Below are 24,699 nucleotides of genomic sequence, written 5' to 3'. Positions count from 1 at the left end.
TATATGATCCCCGAAAGCCAAAGACATATAAGCATCCACTTAACTGTAAATACAGACAATGGTTGTGCAAACACTACAGGGCTGTAAACTAAGTTCCTTTAAAGGGTTCTGGGGTTGCCAAATACGTCACGGCCATCTAGATTTCTTCTAGGGAACTGAGGGATGTTCAGAGATTCATCACAAAATTGTACCCTTGCCGTAATTCCTGGGCATTTGAAAATATACATTGCACCTTTTGAAAATCTTTTCTCAAAAGCTTTAAAAGCACTATCTGGAGAGTACTTACTATATTTGCAGGCCCTTTTGTATTGTTCCTTTCCTCTCCTACCTTTTAAAACAGTTCCATTGTATATCTTGTTTTGCCCCTTACTCATCAATCATTCAGTCTTAAGATTCCAACAATTTAACAAAACGCTTTCTCTCCAGATTCGGCCTTGCTCTTCATATTTTGTTTGGCTTCTACTTTCTGCGTTGGTTTGAAAACAAGACTTTGACAGTGGCCAGATAAACCTGATCTTTTCCATAAACCAGCGTCTTTTTAATTATTGGGTAGACTTTTAAATTATTCTTAGTTCCCATGAGTTCCATTTTTGTTATTTTATGATTGTGGGTTCAGGCATAAAGAAATCATTTGGTGTTCTGATTGGTAGACAGCATTAAGCAAAGGAGGACTTTTAAAGATATTGCTCAATGATTATTTAGTTGATAAGAAATATGTGAAGCTTTCCTCATCACAGTAACACACAAGCCACCATAGTATGACAGTCTGACAGATGAGAAGTGGGAGGTGGGAGAAAACCATGTGGCGTTCCACATCGGTGGTATGCTTGATGAGGAGCTCGCTAATCTGTGGGAACCAACATCAGGGAGAACGAGGAAGAAGAGAAAGCTCAGAAGAAGAGGTGGAACATTTCCTCGTACATTGATTTCCACCTCTCCTTGACTTTGATAACGTAGCACAAGAATGACATTTATAATTCTGGGCCTAAGATTTTGGAAGGGAGCAGCTTTTAAACACTGGAATTAAATACTGTAGGTGTGTGTACACAAGGAAGGAGACACAGAAAAACAGAGAAAAAGAGGCCCCTTTGACTACTGGCTTAGCAGCATTCTCTATCAAAACAAGGCATTTAAACATCTTCCAACTTTACTAAAAAACAAATTCGCTGCCACTGAGTCTACACCCACTCATAATGAACCTCCAAAGCAGGACATAACAGCCCCTGTGTGTTTCTGAGACTGTGACGGATTATGGGAGTGGAAAGCCGTCTTTCTCCCGAGGAGCAATTAGCAGCCCATCATATAACCACTATGCTGTCAGGGCTCCTTAACTGTATGAAGTCCCTACACAGTCACTGCACGTTTTGAAGCAACTTCATATAATGTAGTCACTGTTCTCAGTCACTACATACCATGGAGTTGCTTCCAAAACCACCACACTGTAGTGCTGGGAGAGAACAATCCGTGGTTTTCTTGCATTCTTATGTGTCTTGCACAAGATCTCCAAATGTCCTTTTTGATCTGCAAAACTTCATTTTCATGAATGTTGCAGAGCTAATCTTGTAATTTAAGATGCTTCCATCCTCTAAAGGAAGGACAGATATACTTATTAACTGGTAAAATAAAGGTAATATATTTTGTGCCAGGGCAGTCAGGGTCATTCCCCATTTAAAAATCTTTGGAGTCTCAAAGGCCAGGATTATTCTCTGTATCATGAGAGAGAGGAAGCTTTCCCCTATAGCAGGTGCCTACCTATTTCCCCTATGCAACAAAGAGGGTCTGATTCACTCATCCTGATATTCATGATGCTTGTTGTACGGTGATCCAGTTACTTTTCTCTGACCCTGATGTGTTAGGCCAGGTTGACGACACTCCTATTTGTGTAAGAGAAACATTTATATCAAGAAGTAAGTATTCATCAATAAAATATCCCAGCCCAGTGCAGAAAAAATCCATAAGTTTGATATTAGCCTATAAGTCTGATGTTAGCACATGCATTCCTCCTCAGACTCACACAGCACATGCAGCAGTGCTGAATGCAGGAATATCACAGGCCAGTGGGTGGAAAGTCCTGTGGGTCCATTAACAGTGGACACATCTCCAGGGTTCTGGCTTCCATTAGCATGGCTCCACATGGCTTGTCAACAGGAATGAGAAGTGGAGAGAGAAAGTGGCTCCTATCCAGGGAGGAAGAGAGGCTGTGACCTGATTGACAGGCTAGACTCCACCCCTTCATTCTATGTATCAAGTTGACATGAAATTGTGTACCTACAACACAAGATTTGATATGTTTCCATGAAACTATGGAAAACCAAACTCACGTTACTTAGGTGTTGGCATAAAATACAAATTCTATATGAACTAGTATTTAATAATGAACATGATGAAGAAGATTGTGGCATCAGGCTTGGAGGAAGGCTTATTAGCAAGAGGAAATATGGAGGTAACCCCGCCGTGCTTGCTGAAAGTGAAGAGGACATGAAGCACTTGATTTTGATGATCCAGGACTGCAGCCTTCAGGTTGGATTACAGTCAGTGTAAAGCAGACCAAAATCCTTACATCATGGTAAATGGGTAAAAGGTTGAAGTTGTCAAGGATTTTTGTCTTGCTTGGATTCACAATAAATGCTCATGGAAGCAGCAGTCAAGAGAACAAGTTAGATATTTTGTGAGATAAATCTGCGGCACAAGAATTTTTCAGAGTTTTGAAGAGCAAGGATATTACTTTGAGGACTAGGATGCACCTGATTCAAGCCTTAGTATTTTGCATTGTCCCATATTCATGAGAAAGTTGGACGTTGAATAAGGAAGATCAAAGGCAAAAGGATGCAGTTGACTTGTGGTGGTGTAGAAAATATTGAAAGCATCATGGACTGCTAACAGGATAAAGAGATCTGTCTTGGAAAAATAATGACCAGAGTGCTCTGTTGAGGCAAGGATGCCAATGATGTATTTGGCAACCTCAGTATCCCTTACTGGAGCTCAGTTTGCAGCCCTGTAGTGTTTGCACAACCATTGTACGTATTTACATTTAAGTGGATACTTAATTAAGTGGCTTTCGTGGATCATGTAACAACCAGGCTCAGTTTTAATGGTTTGAGTGTGGGAAGAGCAGACCTGAGGAGTTGGGAGAAAACAAATCATTGCCCTCAGTTTTCTTATGTTCTCAAATCTACCCCACTCCCATTTAGATTAGATCTTATTATTTTTTCCAGGGCGAGAGAAGGAATTCTGACAGCGAGTTGCATCACAGAATCACAACCACACCTGTGTTACCAGGTGTGTTAGCATCCTTGAAAGTGTGTCCAGAGTGTACTCGCTCCGCCTGCTGCTGATATTGATTTTAAGGTCAGGGAGTTCTAGGTCCATAGAGAAAGGAAACATTAAAAATTAATTGTAGCATTCAAATTAGATATTGAGACATAACAATGGGAATAGCAACTGCATATTTAAGCTGTACCCAAAGAACCCATTCAAATATCCTGTGTGGGCTTATGACCTAACTCTGACACGAGTTTATCAGTTCCAAGTGGTTAGACGGTAAGAGCATCACATTTAAAATCTAGGTCATGATCGCTCTCCCTGTTTATTTATGAGATATTTTCAGACAGCATCCTTCCTCAGGGTTCTTCTCTGTTCGCTCCACTGAAGCCAAGGTCATGTCACCTTGTGTAATACCCAAGCTGGGATGTTCAACAGTGTAAGCCCACAAACAGCATTGCTTTCCAAACATCCTTTTTCTTTGCAAAACACCTGGATCCAAACATTCAAAACATCAGTTATTTTACAACGAAGATTTCTGAAACCCACACACATGTGCACACAGACACAGACATACACAGGCACATTCAATACAAGCACCCCGTTTATTGTAAAGGCTATTACACATAATATACTACTGGTTACAATATAATATAGGAATATGATATCCCACTATATGAATAGTAATATGGATCAATGCACATGTGCTTAAGAGCCTTCACATGACTAATTAATTATAAGAAACCCTGATGGAATAGTGGGTTACAATTTGGACTGCTAACCATAAAGGCCACCAGTTCAAAACCCCCAACAGCTCCATAGAAGTATGAGACTTTCTACTCCTACAAAGTGAACGTCTAATAAACCCACAGGGGTAGTTCTACCCTGTCCTACGAGGTCACTATGAGTGAGAATTAATGATAAGACCTGAGGTTGGAATCAAAACCTCCTGGCTTAAGTCAGTATAATCAGATATGTAGGCAGACTAAGGCAGAGAATTATTTGAAAGAAATAGAATAACTTAAGAGTTAATTATAAGTAAGTTTAAAGAAAAGTATGGAGGTCAAACAACAGAAATAATCAAAAAGGAAGGATGAATAGAGAATGAAAAAAACATAGTACTCAAATCTTAATGATTTTCATGTAATTTTAGAAATTATGGTTGCTAGGATTCATCTATTGATTAAAAGACTGCTGAATGACATTTAGCATCTTACCAATTCCATTAAAGTAGACACATAAAACTTTCATGATGCAAGCATTGTAAAACTACTGCAATACTAGAAGCAAGAAACAGATTGTAAAGGACAGAAAACTAAGGTTCAATGGGCATTAACTATTGGACAATAACTTTATTATATCATTTCTTGTTCGTGATCTATTTCAAATAATTTTATTTTTAGCACAGTGCTATCCAATCATGTTGTAAAATAATTATTCCAAAGGTAATCTTACGTATTGAGAAAGTGTATAAAACTCAGGGTTATGTTTAAGATCCAAAGTGAGCTATAAACCATCAGATTAGGCTCAACAAATAAAACGTCAACAACAATTTTTGAAACTTTAAAAATTAGATGAAGCTGCTCCTTCTAGTATTCTGGTGCTTAAATGAGCAGGTCATTTCCCTTGACAGTAGAGTGGATTATAGATTAGACTTGGATTTATGGTACTTCAGCATACTGGGAAGTTTCTCTGATATGTAAATATCATGACTGACTTTTTGTCATCCCACATCCCACACACAGGCACACTAAAATATGTCACCTGAGCTTGGCCATGATGCTATGTGGTTTGGCAGATATGTAGTGATATGGATTTTTCAGTTAGGTAGTCATCTCCTATGACATTTATGTTGTGATTGGCCAATCAGTTAGTTGTAAGATAATTAAAATGATATAATTTTACTGAAGATCATCCTTAAGGGAGGTCATGACTTCCGGAAGTTCGGACCAGACTCAGAAGAGGATGTGGGACATGGGATATCATTACTGATGTTAGATGGATCTTGGCTTAAAGCAGAGAATACCAGAAAAGTGTTTACTTGTGTTTTATTGGAGTACCGGAACACTTCATTGTTCTCCTTTGAAGGAGGTACGTGGATCTAGAGGCAGTTATGTGAACAGAGCAAGGGAAGACTGCAAGGTTTCAAATCAGGAAGCTGTGTGTCAGGGTTCTATCCTCTCACCATACTAATTCAAATATGGATTACAGGAGGAGCGCTGTGGCATTAGAATTAGAAGAGGGGTTATTAACAACGTGAGATATGCAGATGACACAACTCTGCTTGTTGAATGTGAAGAGAACTGTTAGCACTTGCTCATGAGGATCCAGGATTGCAGCCTCCAGTATATGATACAGTTCAATTCAAATAAGATCAAAATCCTCACAACTAGACCAAAAGTAGACATCATGATAAATAGAACGTTTTGAAGTTGTCAAGGATTTTGTTTTACTTGGATCAATGCTGATAGAAGCAGCAGTCAAGAAGCCAAAATATGTGTTGTATTAGGTGAATCTGCTGCACTAGGACGTTTAGAGTATTGAAAAATAAGATGCCATAGTGTTTTCAATTGCCTCATATGCATGTGAAAGTTGGATATTAAATCAGGATGAATAAAGAATAATTGATGTACTTGTGGTGCTGGGTAAGAAAACTGAGTCCTATGGGCTGCTAAAAGGAAAAATCAGTTAGTATGGGAAAAGTACGACCAGAATGACCCTGAGAGGCAAGGATTGTGATACTTTGTCTTACATCATTTAGATGTGCCAGGAGAGATTGATCCCTGGAGAAGGACACCATGCTTGGTAAAGTAGAGGGACAGAGAAAAGGAGGGAGGCCCTCAATGAGACGGATTGACACAGTGGCTGCAACAGTGGGTTCAATCATGGGGACAATGGTGCAGCTGGTGCAGGATGTCGTTCCGTTGTGCAGATGGTTTCTAAGGGGAGGAATGGCCTTGGTGGCACCAACTAACAGCCCTTACTCCAGGCGCATCATTGAATAGATGCAACCAGTTTCCCTGGGGAACAAAAGGAGAGACGGCAGAGATGGAAGGACCTGACCAGCATCAAGGAAAAAATCATTGGGAGTGAAGTGAGTGCTTTGGACCTAGTGTCCCTGCACTAAGAATCTCCTAGACTCAGGGCAAGATTGATGCCAAGACATATAGGAATACTGGGGCCCAATGCATGTTGAAAACAAACAAGGGCTTTCCCCCAGGAAGTGTGTGTGTGTGTGTGTGTGTGTGTGTGGGTAAATTTCACCAGGTTAAATCCATCTACTTGTGCTATATCAGTCAAGCATCACTAGATAACTAAGAGAATGATGAAGTAGTCAAAAGGATGCATAAGATTTAAATAACCTCACAATGTCAAACTTTCCTTTTATTTGCAATTTTAGAAAAAGATTTAAGCTCTTCCATTTCTACAAACTCTGCTATGCTATCTGAATGGCAAGGGTGTGCCTCAACAGGCAGAGCTGTGCCGGACTTCTATGAAGATTGAGGTGATATCATGAATATTGAAACTCACATGAAAAATAATCACAATGATATCAATCATTCACACTTCAGGAATCAATCGTGCAAAGAAACTAAAATAAGGAATATTCAAAAGGCGATTTTGCTCTAGAATCAAAATGATAAACATCTCTGAGCTATGAAAATTACATTTTAAGCATGCTAGTATAATTTTGTAGCATCATATTTGTTCCCAAATTTCAAGATGTCACCTAATAATGTGTTAATTTCATAAACCACCAATTATTTACCTTTACAAAGCAATTATAACCATTTAATGAACTTGATTATCCCATCCCTTCTTGTATCCCCCTTTGCTCTTTTTCACTCATTAAAAACCAACTTTTACATATGGTGGCCACGGTTTTTTTTAACACCATTGCCTTGACTTTCATATATATGGAAAACAATATGTTTATTGGCATTTCTTTTTGAACTTTTAGGATTTGAAGTTCCACTTTGGCACCTCTTGAATTTTTTTTTTCTTTCTTACCTATCTCTTCCTTCAAGCACACTCCCAAACTCAGTGTCATTAGTTGATTCTGACTGATATCAATCCCATAGGACAGAGTAGAACTGTGCTTTGGGGTTTCCAAGACCTTAAATGTTTGGGGGAGTAGACAGACTCATCTTTCCTCCAGAAAGAACCAACTAGTGGAATTTGAACCCATGTCAACAGTTCAATGCATAGCAGATTACATCACCAGGACTCCTCTGTCATATAACATTCCAATATTGAATTGACCCAATCATCTACTTTTTCTTTTTCTTTTTCCCTTACCTTTCACTTGGGATTCTACTTCCTGATGAATAAATGCACGCATTGCTAATTAGTTTTATGACCTGAAAACCTTTTAAAAAGTCACTCTTTCCAGGCCACAAAAGTGACCTGGAGCTTTTAGCAGTCAACCCCTCCACCTCACCCTGTTGAAGTCACTCATTCCTTTGTATCACTAAATCAAAGTGGAGACATGGCACTTTCTTGCACCTACACTTTTGAAATCGTGCCCACTGGCTGCACTCATAGCTTTCTCTTTTTCTTTATGCTTTAGAGGAAGATGTGGTTATTCTATGTTAGGTCGATCATTCAACTATATAGTCTATTTATTTTTTTCCTACCCTAATGCACCATTAAAGCCATTAAAGGTCACCTTATGGCTCACTAATTGCCCAAATCAATGAAGACTTTTCAGTCATTAGTTAACTTGCCCTATAGAGTTCAATGCCACCTGTCATTACTTATGCTTAAAGCTTTCTTTTGGCTTATCCTTCCATGACACATGTAATGTTCTGTTTTACCTCTGACTAATGAGTTCATTTGCTTTGCTCTGAAAAAGCAGTCTTCTTTTACTTGATTTGAAAATTTCCCTATAGTACTTTGCCTGCTTATATGATTTTAACTACCATCTACTCACAGATTGGTTCTATTTCCCTCATAGTTCTTCTTTTGAGTTCTACATGAATGCATCTCAATAAACATGGGAGATTTAATTTTCATACTTTTAAATCACTGCGGATATGTCATGGCAAACATCGATCATTTCGTGTCGTCACCTCATTCCAAACCAGTGAAGGGTCATAGTGAAGTATGTCAAAAAACTCAGTGTCATATTTTAAATATTCTTCTCTTTTACTCTGCATATGATTATCTAGTAAGTTCTGCAGATACTGCCTGGATCATATATCTCCAATTTGTCTTGCTTTTTTATAGTTTTATGACCAATGGATCCTGAAGTATTTTATTATCATTCCAATTTTCAGACCTCAACTTTAATATCTCATTCCCTAGTTAGTTGCTAGATACACCACCTGCTGTAACTTTCTCCTAATTCTGATCATCTTTATGCTTGTCTCCTTGCCTTCAAGTTATCTTTAAAATGATTGTCAAATTGATCATTCTAGGAATACAATTCAGTCCATATTAACACTCAAGCAAGATGCTTTTCTGGATCTTTATGCTTTTAAGAACAACTGTTCTAGTTATGGGAATTTAGACATTCCGTGCGTTGTTTATACCTATGACCCACTGTAGGTTGCACACTCCACTTACTGCTTATTTGGCTGTTAGTGCCATTGAATTCGTTCCCACTCATTTTTGGCTACCTATATGGAGACCCACGCTCAAATATTTAAACTTGAGTTATTTTACCCACCTCACTTCACATCTTCTGGATTTTTAAAATAGTCGTCAGCTCTTGCTACCACCTCGATTAAAATGTGTTTCCTTCATTTGGGTGGGCAACCACTTAAAGGTCTCCTTGATCCCCTACAGTTCTTAATAGGGCTTCTGCTGTAGTCTTTTTGAAACTCTTTTTAGAATTTAAATCTTTTTAAGATTATAAATCAGGATATGTATATATTAGCAACAAGCCTTGGTTTTGTTCTATTCATTGGGAACCTGTGTGTATCAATCTAAAGCTACACTCCCTAGGTTTTCAATTGCTGTGCTTTTATGGTTGCTCTAGGAGAGAAAAGGATCTTTCATGGTGTGGTGCTTATTCATTGAGCTGCTAGCTACAAGGTCAGCAGTTCAAAACCACTCACTAGCTGCTCTGCAGGAGAAAGACAGGGCTTTCTACTTCTTTAAAGAGTTACAGTCTGGAAAACTCACAGGGACTGTTCTACCCTGTCTATAGGGCTGCTATGTGTCAGCATAAATAACTTCATGATAAATGGAGCTAAGGTTGACATTGCCAATTATTTTGTCTAGTTTAGATCTACAATTAATGCTCATGAAAACAGCAGTTAATAAACAGATAAAACGAGAAATTTATTTTTTCCAAGTACAGCCAGGATGCTCCTTAGGTGATTGAAGGGCAAGACTTCATGTTACATATTAGGACATATTGTCAGGAGAGACCAATGCCTGGAGAAGCCATCGTGCTTGGAAAACTGGAGGGGCGGTGCGAAAGAGGAAGGCCCTCAATGAGATGGACTGCCACAGGGGCTGCAACAATGGCCTCGGTGTGGGAACAACGGTGAAGAGGCATAGGGCCGTGTCGTGGATCTTTCTGTGTGCACAGGGTTGCTATGGGACAGAACTGACTGGAAGTCACCTAACAACAATAAGTTGGCATCAACTCGATGACAGAGAGTTTGGTTTGCGTATGGGTCAGAAAGGAGCCTGGGTGGCGTCGTGGGCTATGTGCTCAACTGTTAAAAGGCCAGCAGTTGGAAACCAAGAGCAGCTCTGAGGAGAAAGATGAGGCTCTCCACTCATAGAATATAATCAGTCTTGGAAACCCACTGGGGCAATTCTACTTTGTCCTATAGGGTTTCTACGAATCAGAAATGTTTTATCAGAATGAGCCCTGGTGATGCATTCTCTGCAGAACAAGGTCAGTCATTTGCAACTTCTAGCAGCTTTGTTGGAAAAATATGGAGTGTAGCAATGTGCTTCTGTACAGTGAGATGTAGTCAACATAATTCCATATGTGATGTATGATAATTCTGTTCTCTATGCCTGTGATTATGATCTCAGTTTAGAGAGAGTTCCCTGTTACAGGATTAAGGTGTGTGTGTGCTTAGATCTTGATCTTAGTAGAGAGTTTTGGCAAGAATACTAAGAGAGTATGGCAGTATGACTTAAGACATCCTCCTTCATTTTCCTTGGGGATGTTATCAGTTAAAAGACAAAACTACTCCTCCATGGAAACCATTCTTCCATGTATCAGACTCATCTGGGCTACAGAGAAAACCCAAGACCGTTGAAAGAGCAAGTCCAAGATCTTTGTCTGAAGTGGTGGAGGCCACTGAAATCATATGTACCAGAGACTGACACAGAGACTCAGAGGAGCAGCTTCAAGACAATAAGACAATGGGGTACCCTCTTCTCATCTGACTGGAGACTATGGGACAGAAAAACAGGTGCACTGGTTTCCTAGACCATGAAGCAAAGGCCAAAGGGCCATGTGGCTGAGGGCTAAGGGGCAAGGTAGACTTGGTTACTGGCCAAGGAGAGTTATTGCTGTGGACAAAAGACATAGCCTTACTGTTTATGGTCCTGGCTTGTGGTAACCTCCCTAATAAAGCCCCTCCATCAAGAGTATTGTGTGCGAGTTTTGTGTGGCCACTGCAACGAATGAGCAAACCCAGTAAAGTAACGGAATGTCGTAGTAGGAATGGTTGGTATTAGAATAAAGACGGATGAAGGTGAAGGTATGTTTGACCTTTGCCTCATTACACTAGAGAAGTGAGATGAGGTCAGATATAGCCAGCCACCTTCACGACCATTTGCTGTGCAAAAGGTTACAGCCTTGGAAACTGTATGGAGCAGTTTTTCTTTCTTCTTTGTGGTAACTATTAGACGCAATGAACACCACAGTCATGGACTTTTCATTTTATTTTTTTGGTTATGAGTCAGAGTAAATTGAATGGCACCCAACAAAAACAATGAAAATAAGCATTATAAAAGACAGATAGATTGAATAATAACAAAAGTGTGAATTTAGAGCATCAAACTAGAACTTGTATCAACAACTACATTTACGCTTTCTCCAGGCCTCCATTGGGAGGTAAACTGTTTATCTGTCTAGCACAGAATTAAAGTCCGTTTCACATATTTTTAAAGAAACCATCAATGTCTGGAAACTAACATCAATGAATCTGTTTCAATAAAAAATAACAACACCTTCTCAGATATTTTATAGGAACCCTAATATAATATCTAGCTGCCGTCATAAAGAGAGCCAAGATAGCCAAGATAACCCCGATAAGTCCTCCCCCTACCCATTTGTTTTAGATATTGAAATTCTACCTTTCTATTAAATCTAATCACAAAACATAGCTTCTATGCACCTAGAGTAAATAAATTTGTCTCGCCATAGGGATTTACTGACCATTTTATTACACAATTCCATAACAGAAGCTTTGTGTAATAACACCCTTAGTTCAGTAAGCGAGCTCTCTTGTCCTGACTACTAGTGAACTTCTGTGTTTGGGAGTAAGTATCATGGAATTTTTCAAAATCCCTTCTTTTGCCAGGGACAATTTATAGGTAATGATGTCTTCTGTATAGGGTACTAAATGATTGGATTGGATCTGATTAGATCCTTATATGTATTTCTCCCTTTTAGGGCATGCTGACCTTCTACTCAGTCTATGAATTAACTAGATGCCCTATCAATGTCCAGAGCTGCTACCTCTGGGATTGTCTTTGTTAGCGGGCTTGAGTTCCTGGCAGGTCATCTGAAAAGTCAATTTGTACTATTAGTGAATCTGAATTTCTTTTGTAGGATAGAAATATGACTGTCAAAATGGTACTAGTTTCAGTCAACTCTAGTGTTTTACAAATAGATAGAGCATAGATAGATACAGATATAGATACATATGTACTCCACCAAAAGTGCTGTCCCAAGGCCCCATATATCCCAGCAGTACACTTATTTATGTGTCAATTTTCAACATTATGCCTGGAGATCTCCTCCATGATATTATTTACTCTCTCTTAAATAAACTTTCAAAAATTTTAGGGTAAGAATTTAAATTATAAATAGAAATTATTCCTTTGACCTAATATTAAATTAGAAGAGCCTTCATATTCTCTTTAGCTTAGGCTATGAGAAGGCGGGAGGAGCTAAATAGGGAACAATCATAAAACTTCTTTGACTGCTTCCTATGGTTTTTTTCTTCCAATGGATTTCTTTTCCTCGTGGTTTTTCCAGTTTTCTCTTTGGCTTTATTTGAAACCTTCTTCAAATATTTGTTTTCACCCAAATTTAATTCAAAATATTTTTGAAAAAAAAAGTGGGAGGAAAAGAGTTTTCCTTGGAAGGGTGAATAAATTGGGTCAAACATGGGTACAAACATGGGCCAATGGTTTTATTTAAGAAAGCAAGCAGTAAAACAGAAATCTGCTGAAACAGACAACCATCAACTACGTTGTGGGGAAAAAGAAAAGAAAATCTCCATAAACTTATGATATGATGTAAATTCTATGTGCTGTGTTGGAAATGAATATGTACATGCTTGGCTTCAAACATGTATTACTTTGGACATAAATAACTTGCAAGCATATAACAAACATGTTTTTGGGGTTTTTAGAAAGCATGAAGTAGCCAAAGCATATATTTCAGAAATCAATCCAAATGGCACGGCATATTGACATCCTTGGTCATTAAGAACATCAATGTTTGTTTCAAATAGTTATGCCTGATGATTTTTCTGTGTCTGTTGGTGCTTAACAATTTCAGAATGACTGTGAGCAATCACATATTATAAAGGAACTTTCGAGATATGGTTAAAAATTCACCTCATGTATTCTGTAATGGATGTCGCAGATAGGAGCAAAATATCTACCACCCTCATGGGAATAGTCAGCAAGAAATTGGAACAAACAGGGAGTAAATGTTATGCCAAAGCTCACCCAAGCCTCTGAGTCAGGACTGAAACCAGGTCTCTTGGATTGCAATGCCAGTATTTCAGTCACTGGACATTCAATCCTTGTGCAACAAATAAAACCACACCATACAATGCATATTATCTCTTTGTCAAAAGAAAAACATCATTACCTTTCCCACATACTGCGGTTCGGAGCCCATGTATTCTTCCAGCACAAAGAATTGATTCCATACCCAGCCACGTTTGACTCGCTGGAAATGAGAACGGCGCCCTCGCAGGTGGATGACATTGTCTCTTGGTTCTGTGACGAAGGTCTGTGGCGGCTGCGGTTGAAGTGGTATTAGGAGACCTCCATCCAACAGGACCCAGAGAAGGAGGGATAAGCAGTTCCTTGTAAGCATTGGCAAAGGCTTGTCTACAGCAGAGCGATCAGAACTCCCACGCTTGATGTAGAATTGTGGAATCCCGCTTTCAGATGTCCGTGGCCTCCCCCACTTAGCTTCGTATTTTATTGCAGAAATGATAATGCGGGCATTAATCCTTTTGATGAAAAGATCGCTGCTGTATTATAGTCCATCTAAAGGGACCTATAAAACAGATTTACAAAGATACATTAAATTAATAAAATCACACGATGATCTTCATCCAGAGTTTCATTATACCTGCCACCAATTAAAGAAAAAGGGGAAACCTGCTTCAGAGAATTATATTGGTAAAAATTCTCTGCCCATTTGTTCAGGGTTAACCTAGATGAATGATCCAGGTTTTTTTACAGACTTGACAAAAATTAGTTACAATTAAACAAAAGATGTGTTATGAGGAGAGGAAACCAATTTTTATTTAATAATTCATTTTAAGAGCAAAACTCATGTCACTCTATTTAAAGTGAACTTCAACTTCAGCACTATTATCAGGTGGCACTGAATAATTCTATATTGATTTTGTTTTCTTCCTTTGTCTAAAGCTATGTGTTATGAGGAGCATTATTAAAATAAAAGGCTTATATCCTTTCATGCATTCGTGTATTTCTCAATAGCATCCCCCAAACCAAAACGAACAACACCCACTGACGTCTAGTTAATTCCAGCTCATGGTGCCCCTCTGTCAGCTTTCTGAAGCTGTGTAAATCTTTTCAGCAGTGAAAGCTTCATCTTTCTCCCATGGTGCTAGCAGCTGGTGGGTTTGAATGGCTAACTGTGCAATTAGCAAGCCAAAGGCTACCCAGCATGCCAGGAGAATTTGGTATATTCAATAAAGGCGCTCGTCAGGTGTTTTTAGGTTGATTTTGAAGAAGACCCACACCCTGTCACATAGTACAACTTCCATCTATGTTTTTTAGGCAGGGATCTTTTTTGTCAGCCTGACCACCAGGTCTTTGAGCCAAGGAGCAATGGAGTGAATTGAAATCCAACCTTGGTGTTGACAACTGACTGTTTAACCATTGAGTGACCCGAACTCCCATAGAATGAATAATATCATATTGTAGAACAAGCCCTCCCCTTGGTGAAAAAACAAGTTTTGACAATTTTTATTTGTTCTTCTCACCGTCCTTTAACTTTTTGCTCACCATATCATTGCCTATAGGGTAGATGTGGTGAAGTGAGATTTCTTTGCATGACTCTTCTACTCAAGTGCTAGAATTCTCACCGAATGATATGGTGGGATTATGCAAGTTGGACATGTGTAATATTAATAGAGGAGGATGGGTTGTTATTGTTACCAACCCCTTGGCTATAAGGATGCGTCATCTCTGAAGCAGGAGGAGAGAGAGAAAGCCCAGGAGCTTCAGAAGAGTGGATAGGGATCCACAGATCTCTATCTGAAGTGTCGAGCCTGGCACCAGGGGCACCAGAGAGTGGCACAGAGACTATGGCACAGAGCAAGAGGAGCAGTGCTCAGACTATGGGGCTGTAAGACAGAGCAACAGGTGAACTTCCTGGTTCATAGCGGCAAAGGCCAAGGGACCATGTGGCTGAGAGACTGAGGACCAGAGAGTGAATGGGCTACTGGCTGAGGAGAGGTAATGCTGTGGACCAATGACTATATCCTTACAGTTTACTGACCTTGACTTGTGGTAACCTATTAACTTCTGTAATAAACCCCCATAACTGTGAATTTTATCTATATGTAATCATCATAAGCCAGAGGTAACTCTATGACAATAACAACTATATCTTGTGTGCAGATAAGGGCTGACCAAATAAAACAATAAACAAACTTAATGCCATCAAGTTGATTTAGTCTCTGTGACCCTAGAGGGCAGGGTAGAACTGCCCACTAGGGTTTCAGTGGCCGTCTGTCTTGACTAGAGCAGAAAGCCTCCTCTTTCTCATGAAGAAGAGCTGGGGTGTTTGAAATGCTGATCTGGTGCTTGTGCTACCAGGGTCCCTAAGCAAGGATTTAGGCATTTGGTACTAGAAGTACAGAACCTTAAGGTTTTCAAAAAATTAAATACATTTGATACCAACTGTTTTGTATATTAAAATATATGTGCACTATAATAAAAACCAATATATGTTTAATGAAATGTCTATAAAACATTGCAATTTGTCAACCACTCAGCCACACTTACTTAGTTATATGCAAGTAGAGTAAAAGAGTACCAGGCACTCTTAGCAAATGCTCACATTCAAGTGCTTAATGCTGACACCTTTTATCAGTTTGAGATAAGCTATAAAATGAATGGGCTGTCTCCAACATTTTAGTCACAATGTTTTCCATAAAGACTTGCTTTAAAGGGAGATATGATTTTAATTCCTCTGTGAATGCGAGTCAATACATGGCAATGGGATAATGTCAATATCTGAACAAAGTAACCACTCCATACTGATAAAATATTATGTATATATATATATGTATATCTTATTGCAGACGCTCTTCCTGAAAATATAATGTTCATGAAAACTTCATTTGGAGCTACATTGTCCAATAAGGGAACTAAAAGTGGTATGAACTGTTTACAGGAAATCCAATCATTTGAAATCAAAATGGGCTGTATTTTTAAATTATTCACTGAAATGCAAAGACCTAGTTCATAAAAGAAAGGTAAATCTAATTATAACTGTGTTAATCATTGAGAGGGTAATATTTTTAATACAATGGTTTAAATAAACTCATCATTAAATTAGCCTTATCTTTAGAATACTTTTCAACTGTGCTTAATGGGAATTAGAATAATATATGTAGTTTGTTTTTATAATTTTCATTATTTTGTCTTGGACAACATTGATTTAGACAAAAGAGTTCAAAGTACAAACTGTTATTTCTGCTTGAGAAAATAAATAATTTATTCTTATCATTAAGAATTAAATAACTAACACGGGCTGTGTGATGTGTTGTCAATACATTTTGGAGGTCAGATAATATTTACATCTACTTCCTGAATCTGTGCTTGCAAGGCAGTTATTATCTATTTGAAGTTTAAATTATTAACCTAAACATCCAAGGAGTCTTACTTTCTTGGTCCACATTTCTTTCTGTACGCAAATCAATCCCAGGCAGCGTTTTTACAGTACAGATTGGGAGAGCTGCTTCTGTAGTTGAGAACTCTGACTTCTCAGATCTATTCTTGTAGGTGTGACCAGGTTTTGCTGTTGCCTCCCGTTCCATAAAACTTTCCAACTCCACTTTTTGAGGGGTGTGAGGCATGAAAATTCAGAATTTAGAAAGCATTGACTTTAGGGCCATTCTCTAATAAGTTCCCTTTTATTCTGTGTGGACAGATTGCTAAAGTTGGCCAAATATCCATAATCACTGTTAGCAGTATGGTTCACAAGTCTCTCCCCACTTTGATGTCAAATGTCTCTGATGTCTGAATTTTGATTTCCCATTAAAGTTATCTTTTACAAATCCTAATCCAAAGATCTTCTTCTGTCTATTCAGTTACAATGAGTGCATGCATAATGTGAGGCATTGCTTCATATGTAAGTAGAGAAGGACTTGCATATAACAAGGAAATTGTGTGACTCAGGTAATTATCCTTTGCGTTGTTAATGAAGAACTATTAGCATTGGCTTTGTCCCTGTGTTTTTGCTTTATAGAGGAACTCTGGTTATGCTTTTTTCAAGACAGATTTGTTTGTTTGTTTGTTTGTTTTGTTTATGGCAGTTCATGATAATTTCAATATTTTCTCCACCGTTATCATCCAAATGAATCTATTCTTCTTTCATTTTCTTATTCAGTCTTCAACTTTTACATGCAGATCAAGTGATTGAAAATGCCATAGCTTGTGTTAGGTGGACCTTAGACCTCAAAGTGACATACTTTAAAACATCACAGAGATCTTGTGCAAAAAAAATGAGAAATGCAAGCTATCATGTGATTTCTCAGCTGGTGCTTCCATGGGCATAGACTGTGGATTCAAGTGGAATAAAGGCCGTGACAGTTTCCGCGAGATGAACTGACACAGTGACTGCCCCAATGGGCTCCAACATGCTGACTCTGAAATGAGGCTGGACCGGTCAGTGCTTCAGCCAGCTGTACTTAGAGTAGGAACTGCCTCGATGGCACCTACCAAGGATAAATAACTAAAATAACAACAGCATGGCGGGTTTCAAATACATACTTCTAAATGGACATGTGAGTGAACTCTGCTGAGTATGACGGAAACTGATAGTCATGAAAAGTGTATTATAAGCTATATAAACTCTCAAAACAAACTCACTCTCATTGACTCAATGCCTACTCATAGCAACCTTAGAAGCCAGGGTAGAAATGCCCTTATGAGTTTCTAAGACCGTAACTCTTACAGTAGACAGTTTATCTTTCTCCCTTGGATCAACTGGTAGTTTGAAATGCCATCCTTATGGTTAGCAGTGAAAGGCCTGACCAATATGTCATCAGGGCATGTGATTGTTGTTGTTAGGTGTCTTTGACTCAGTTCAGACCCATAGTGACAACCCCGTGCCCAACAGAAGGAATCACTGCCTGGTCTTGCACCATCCTCACAATTGTTCCTCAGCCTAAACCCATTGATGCAGCCACTGTGTCATTCCAACTCATGAAGGGCTTTCCTCTTTCACTGCCCTTCCTCTTTACCAAACATCATGTCCGTCTCAATGGACAGGTCTCTCCTGACAAGATGCCCAAAATATGTACGACCAAGTGTTGCTACCCTTGATTCTAAGGAGCAGTATGGACTTACTTCTTCCATTGTTTTGTACTTTTAGCAGTTCGTGGTACTCTCAGTATTCTTCTTCAGCACCCAATTCAAATGTTGACTACAACTCAATGTAAGGAAGACCCAAATCCTCACAACTAGACCAAAAGGCAGCATCATAATAACACAAAAGAAAGGAGTTGTCAAGGATTTGCTCTTACTTGGACCCACAATCAGTGCTTATGGAAGCAGCAGTAAAGACATCAAAAGACCTATTTTTTCCGGTAAATCTGCTGCAGTAGCCCTCGTTAGAATATTGAAGAGCAAGGATGTTACTTTGAGGAGTAAGGTGTGCCTGAATCAAACCATGGCATCCTCCATTGCATCATATGCATGTGAATGTTGGACATCGAATAAGGAAGACCACAGAAGAATTGGCTCCTGAATAAAATTTAAAATTCCCTCCCTAGTTAAAAGGATGTGCTAATATTATCCTCATTTTAAATGTGAAACAATGGACAGAGATGATAAATGTTTTGGCAATAGTTCACAAACTAATATATAACCGATCTGTTTGAATCTATGCAGTCTGATTTCAGAGCCTATCCTCACGTATGCTGTGCCAAGGTATCCTCCACTGAATGAATGTGTTAATAGATGAAAGCATCAAGGGTATTAGAGAGTATTCTTAGGTAGCAGGATAGAGACAGGGCGTGTCTTTCTCCATGTCTGAATGCGCCCTACAGGAGGTTGTTCCAGGGAATCAGGTGAGCCCTTAGCAAGCTATAAACACTACTGGGCATGTGCCAGTTCAAGTCTGAGCCATCTGGGCCATACACCTAGGCAGCCCATACTAGGCCCAGGTGAGCTTAATTCAGCCAGTGAGGTCAACCAAAATCTTAGACCACGCCTCCCAGCCTCAACTACCAGGACTGTGAGACCCCTGGCACCTTCTTCCCCTTCTTCCGTGTTCTTCCTGTTCTGTGCCTGCTCAGTTGTGCCGTGGTCTCTCTGGCCTCCGGCTACCATTTGTGGGTGTGCACTCCCACAAGTTTGCCTGTGTTCAGTGCCCATGAAACCTGAAACAACTTCTGTCCTTTATAAACACCCACTTGGATCACAAACCAGGCTTCCGTGTGAATTCTTTCTCAAGCAAAGCCAAGAACCTAGGTATTCCCCACTTGAGGAACCTAACAGTATGGTATCAAAAGGAATAGAAGCTTAAAAACTGGAGTTCTAAATTGTTTTCTGCCATATCAAGTAGGTACTTCAAAATCAAGATGCTTAGCACATTTTTATTTGACTCTAAAATTAGTGGTATTGAAGGTCATTTCTAGTCTTGGAAGAGTTAAAATAAAAGAACTGAAATATGGGCATTGAAACAAAAAAATAGAGTTTTAAGTGATTTCGAAGCTAAGTTTTTTGCCAAATAACTGCATCAATTAGGGTTATATTTGATTGGTGGAGAGTAAAATCAACAAAGTCCTTTTATCTGTGGAGGATTATCAGAATAGCCACAACAAAGTGTGCAGGCATACTAATGACCGTGGACATGGCAAGGGACCAGGCAATGCTTCCTTTTGTTATGCATAATGTTGCCATGAGTCCAATCAAACTTGAGGACAGCAAACAATATTTCTGACCGATTATTAATAAATGTTATTTTAATTCTCCTGTATTCCTTTAGAATGAATACCCATATTTCCCAACTTAGGTTGGTGCATTATGATCTCTCATTACATTCCAGCCCCTCACACTGCAGTCCTTTAGAGAACAGATGAACAGATACTATTTTCAGTACATGATGCTGCTCCCAGCAGATCCCAGCCTCCGGCCACAGCTGTCAGCCAGGGAGCTTTTAGAGTGTTATATCACAACAAAAATAATGCAAGGAGATTGAAGGACTCCAATTCGTAAGTGAAAGAAAACAACTCCCCCAGGCAGGAAACATAGTTTAAATTACAAGGAGGAAGTGCATAGAGCCATCATTCTAGGTACAATGGTCCCAGCACCACCACTGTTGTTATAAAAGCAAAAAGAGCAGACTTTTCCTGAGGTGTCAGCACCCCATGGAAACATGTACACTTTAAAGAAGATGTATTTATTACAAAGGATATCACCAGGAGTGTGTTTTACTCCACATACCAGAATTCAGGGCATAGTGTTTAAAAAAATTTATAGGGGGTTATTACTCCTAAAGTTTTGCGGAGACAAAGTGGCTTCCAAGTCTTTTCAAAGCTCATGATGAGTCCCTGGGCACACATTCCTCTTAGCAGAAGGTTGATTTTTACAAAATGGCCATTGATCAACACACAGTGTACTTAGATGTAAAACACCCATTGCCAGTTACACCCCCTTTTTTTTCTTATATGTTTGCAAAGCTGAGCTATAGCTGAAGGGTTTCCAGTATTATTTATGTAAGTATGTGTTTGTGTGTCTTAAGAATGCCTCCGGATCAGGAGCCTATTTGACTTAATTGATATTTAAAATGTGTATCTTTATTAACTACCACTCATCAGTCTGTTTCTCACACTGTGGTTGTCAGGCATATTGTTGTGATGTTGGAAGCTATGCCACTGCTATTTCAAATATCAACAGGGCTCCTCATAGTAGATCGTTTAAAGCACTTTTCAGTTAGGTGATTCAAATCCATCAGCTTCTCCATGGGAAAAATATGAGGCTGTCTGATCACCACATTCTCAAAAGCTCTAAGAAGCAGCTCTGTCTTAAAGGGTCATTATGAGTGGGTGTGAACTTGATAGAAGTGGGTTATTATGGCAAGAATGACAAACAAGAGTGGAAGGGAAATATATTCATTGTATATATATATATACACACACACACACACATATATATAAATGTATATATATATAAATTTCAAGATGTACTAGGAAGCACAGCATTATCATTGATAAGTTATTATCCATATGTACATAAACTAAAACAGTATTATGACATCAAAATTTAAATAGCAACAATTAAAAAGCAATATAAAAAATAGTTTGCCAACACCTGCAGTGTGAAATGAAGTAATCATGCAATCAAGATTAATGGATAATTGCTGGATATTGGAATGTGAAAGTCAGAAACTGAAAAGAAGCATCTATTGTTGGAAAAGATGGATTTGAAGATAGAAATGATCCAAGAGATCATGTGGTAGACTCATAGCAACCCCATGTGCAAGAGTACAAGACACCACCAAGTCCTGCACTATCCTTACAATTGTTCTTCTGCTTGAGGTGATTATTGAAGCTACTGTGTCAATCCATCTCACTTAAGGCTGCCCCTCCCCTTCTCCAAGCATGATGTCCTTCTCCAGGGACCTGTTCCTCCTGATAACATGCCTAAATCATGTGAGATAAAGTCTCACCATCTTTATGCCTACGGAACATTCTCTATGTATGTCTCCAAGGCTCAGTTATTTGTTCTTCGGAATGTCCATGGTAATTTCAATATCCTTTAACACACCATAGTTCAAATGCATTGATTTTTTTTCGTCAGTGTTACTTATTCAATATCCAACATTCACATACTTAAGAGGCAATTGAAAATGCCCTGACTTGAGTCTGTGAGGTAGTTAGTTTATTGTGCCAGCCTGGCTGATAAGCACGTGTGGGATTAATTGAAGGGCGGAGAGATAAATGGCTCAATGAGCCTTGCCTTTTTTGTCTCTTGCTCTTTGATCATCAGACCAGTGTGCAGCTGCCATGCTTGTTCTCTGTCTCAATTTGCAAGCTACACTATCTATGGGACACCTAACTCTTGGACTGTGTCACTATAATTTGAGGTTCCTGCAAGACGTACTTCGCCACACCATTGGAATTTACATCTCTTGAGCTAGGGACTGTTGGACCCTGTCACCTGGATGACTATTGGTGACCTGCCTTGCTGTTTGCTGCCTGTGCCCAGATAGCCTGGATTGCTCCATAGAGGACTACCTGACAGCCCTGAAGATTTGAAGGACAGCCAGTGTCTCACAACTCTTTCATGGGAGTGAGTTGCACTGAGTCATTTGTACTGCTCTATAATTTAATTAACTATTTATTTCTTATGTTATATATCTATCTAACTATAAATATATATAAAATTATTAGCATTCTGGTTTTCTTTCTCTACATAACACTGTCTAACACAGTCTGGCACACCTGAAATCTCAACAATTTAAAATGGTATTGGGCAGGAGATTTACCCAATGTAATCCATCATTTGATCTTATGATTGTTGCTGCCATGATCATTGATTATGGATCCAAGCAAGATGAAATCCTTAGCAATTTCAACCTTTTCTTCTTTTATCATGATGTTACCTGTTGGTCCAATTGTGAGGACTTTCTGAACATTGAGTTGTAGCCTAGACAGAAGGGCTTCAATCTTCGGTCTTCATTAGCAGTTGCTTCAAGTCCTCCTCACTTTCAACAAGCAAGATGGTATCATCTGTATATGAGAGGTTGTTAATAAGATTTCCTCCAATCTTGATACCACATTTTTCTTCATATAATCCAGATCCTCTGATTGTTTGCTCAGCATACAGAGAACAACCCTGACTTTAAACCATGCAGTATTCACATGTTGTGTTTTTACAACTGCCTCTTGATCCATGTACACTTTCCTCATGAACACAATGGGAATTCTGGAATTCCTAGCTTTATCATGGCTATCCATAGTTTGTTATGATCCACAAAATTGAATGCCTTTACATAGTCAATAAAACACAAATGAACATCTTTCTGATATTCTCTGCTTTCAGCCAAGATCCATTTAGATGCATGTAATGTAATACAATACATTTTTGACATTAAATTGAAATTTGCTGAAATCAGAGACTATTTTAAAAAACATTTACCTGTGTTTTATTGACTGTGTATAGGTATTTGACTTTCAGATCATGATAAATTATTGATAACATTGCAAAAATGTTAATTCTATAACACTTTCTTGTGCACATATGGAACCTGTTCATATACCAAGGGGGAGTTTTCCAAATAGATAAAGGGGTTATTGCATGCTTTAAAACCAGAGCATCATTGTGGTCACCATTCATCATATTTATCCAATCTATATGCTGAATAAGTATCTGGGAAATTGGGTTATCTGAAGGACACTGCATGAGGATGGAAGAAGACTCATGACCAATCTTAGATAAAATAAATGACCTAGCTTTGATTACTGAAAGCCAAGAACTCCTGAAGAATTTACTGGTAAAGATCAACACTTTCAGCCTTCAGTAGTAATTGCAACCTAAACAATGCTAAAATCCTTACAACTTAGGCAATAGGAAACAACATGGCTAAGTCAGAAAATGTTATACTTTCTAAGATTTTAATTCATTTTCAGCCACAATTAGGGCCCATGGATATCCCAACATACACTGCACTGGGAAAATATGATGTAAAAGACCTCTTTTGTACCTTGAGACACACCTGTTTAGAAGAAATACAGAAAGAAAGCTTGTTGGTGGTGTTAGGTACAGTTGAGTGGGTTCCAACTCATAACCATTGATCCTATGCACAACAAAATTAGACAGTCTGCTCCTCTGCCGTGCTCACAATCGTCCGTATGTTTGAGCCCATTGGGTGTGTTGACTTATCTTGTAGAAGGTCTTCCGGTTTTGTTTTGTTTTGTTTTTCATTGTCTTTCTACTTTACTAAGTATGATGTTTTTTTCCAGGGACTGGTCTCTCCTGATAACATATCCAAAGTATATGAGACAAAAATACTTCTTAGAAGACAGCAAGATGTGGTCTCACATCGTTAAGACACAGTATTGGAAAGGGTCAGTTCATGGAAAAGCACATCTTGATTGAGAGTGCAGAAGGACAACATAAAGAGAAAGTGTTCAAGAAGATCGGTTGGTTGGCACACTGACAACAATGATGGATGTATACAGACCAATGATGGCGAGAGTGGTGCTGGAGTGGACAGTTTATTTCCAATGTACACCTGGCAACTATGAGGTGGAACCAATAGAGGGCACCTAGTGAAAATAACAACATCTTTGTTACAATGGAGTCTCTTAAGTTCCAAATGTGTTAATTACTTAAAATAGTTCAATTGTGGGTAGCATTCTCAAGATAGCTGCATAATTGATCACTTTTTAAGAATGACTAAATCTGCATTGAAGAAGTAAGACCCCAGTGCTCCACAGAGAGAATTATGGGAAGACTTCATCTTATATACTTTGAACAGGTTTTCAGGAGAGACCAGTTCCTGGAGAAGGACATCATGTTTGGTAGAGTAGAGAGGCAGAGAAATAGAGGGCGGTCCTTAATGAGAAAGATTCACGCCATGGCTCTGACAATGGGCTCCAGCATAGGAATGAGTGAGAAGATGGTGCAGGATCTGGCACTCTTTCATTCTGTTGTTGTACATCAGGTAACTATGGGTTACCATCCAGGAAAGCAACTGGACAGCATCTACAACAACAACAACAGCATGTGTGTTTATTTTAAGTGATAATGTTATGGAGAAAAGCCAATGGCATTATT

General features: G+C 38.9%; 1 protein-coding gene across 1 annotated transcript in view; it reads right to left on the bottom strand.

The window, feature by feature from the left end:
- The window catches only part of CDH12 (cadherin 12), a 532,964-nt gene that overhangs the window by 344,798 nt on the left and 163,467 nt on the right, over window positions 1-24,699 (bottom strand). Inside the window, exon 2 of the mRNA XM_004698091.2 lies at window positions 13,289-13,705. Coding sequence (XP_004698148.1) covers window positions 13,289-13,519 — 231 coding nt within the window. The 5' untranslated portion in view covers window positions 13,520-13,705. The remainder of the gene's footprint in view (window positions 1-13,288; window positions 13,706-24,699) is intronic.

This window comes from Echinops telfairi, unplaced genomic scaffold (genome assembly GCF_000313985.2).
Source record: "Echinops telfairi isolate 266 unplaced genomic scaffold, ASM31398v2 ScPeMD7_7469;HRSCAF=8507_1, whole genome shotgun sequence".
Lineage (NCBI taxonomy): Eukaryota > Metazoa > Chordata > Mammalia > Afrosoricida > Tenrecidae > Echinops > Echinops telfairi.
Note: the sequence above shows the minus strand (reverse complement) of the source record. Positions and strands in the feature narration are given on the sequence as shown.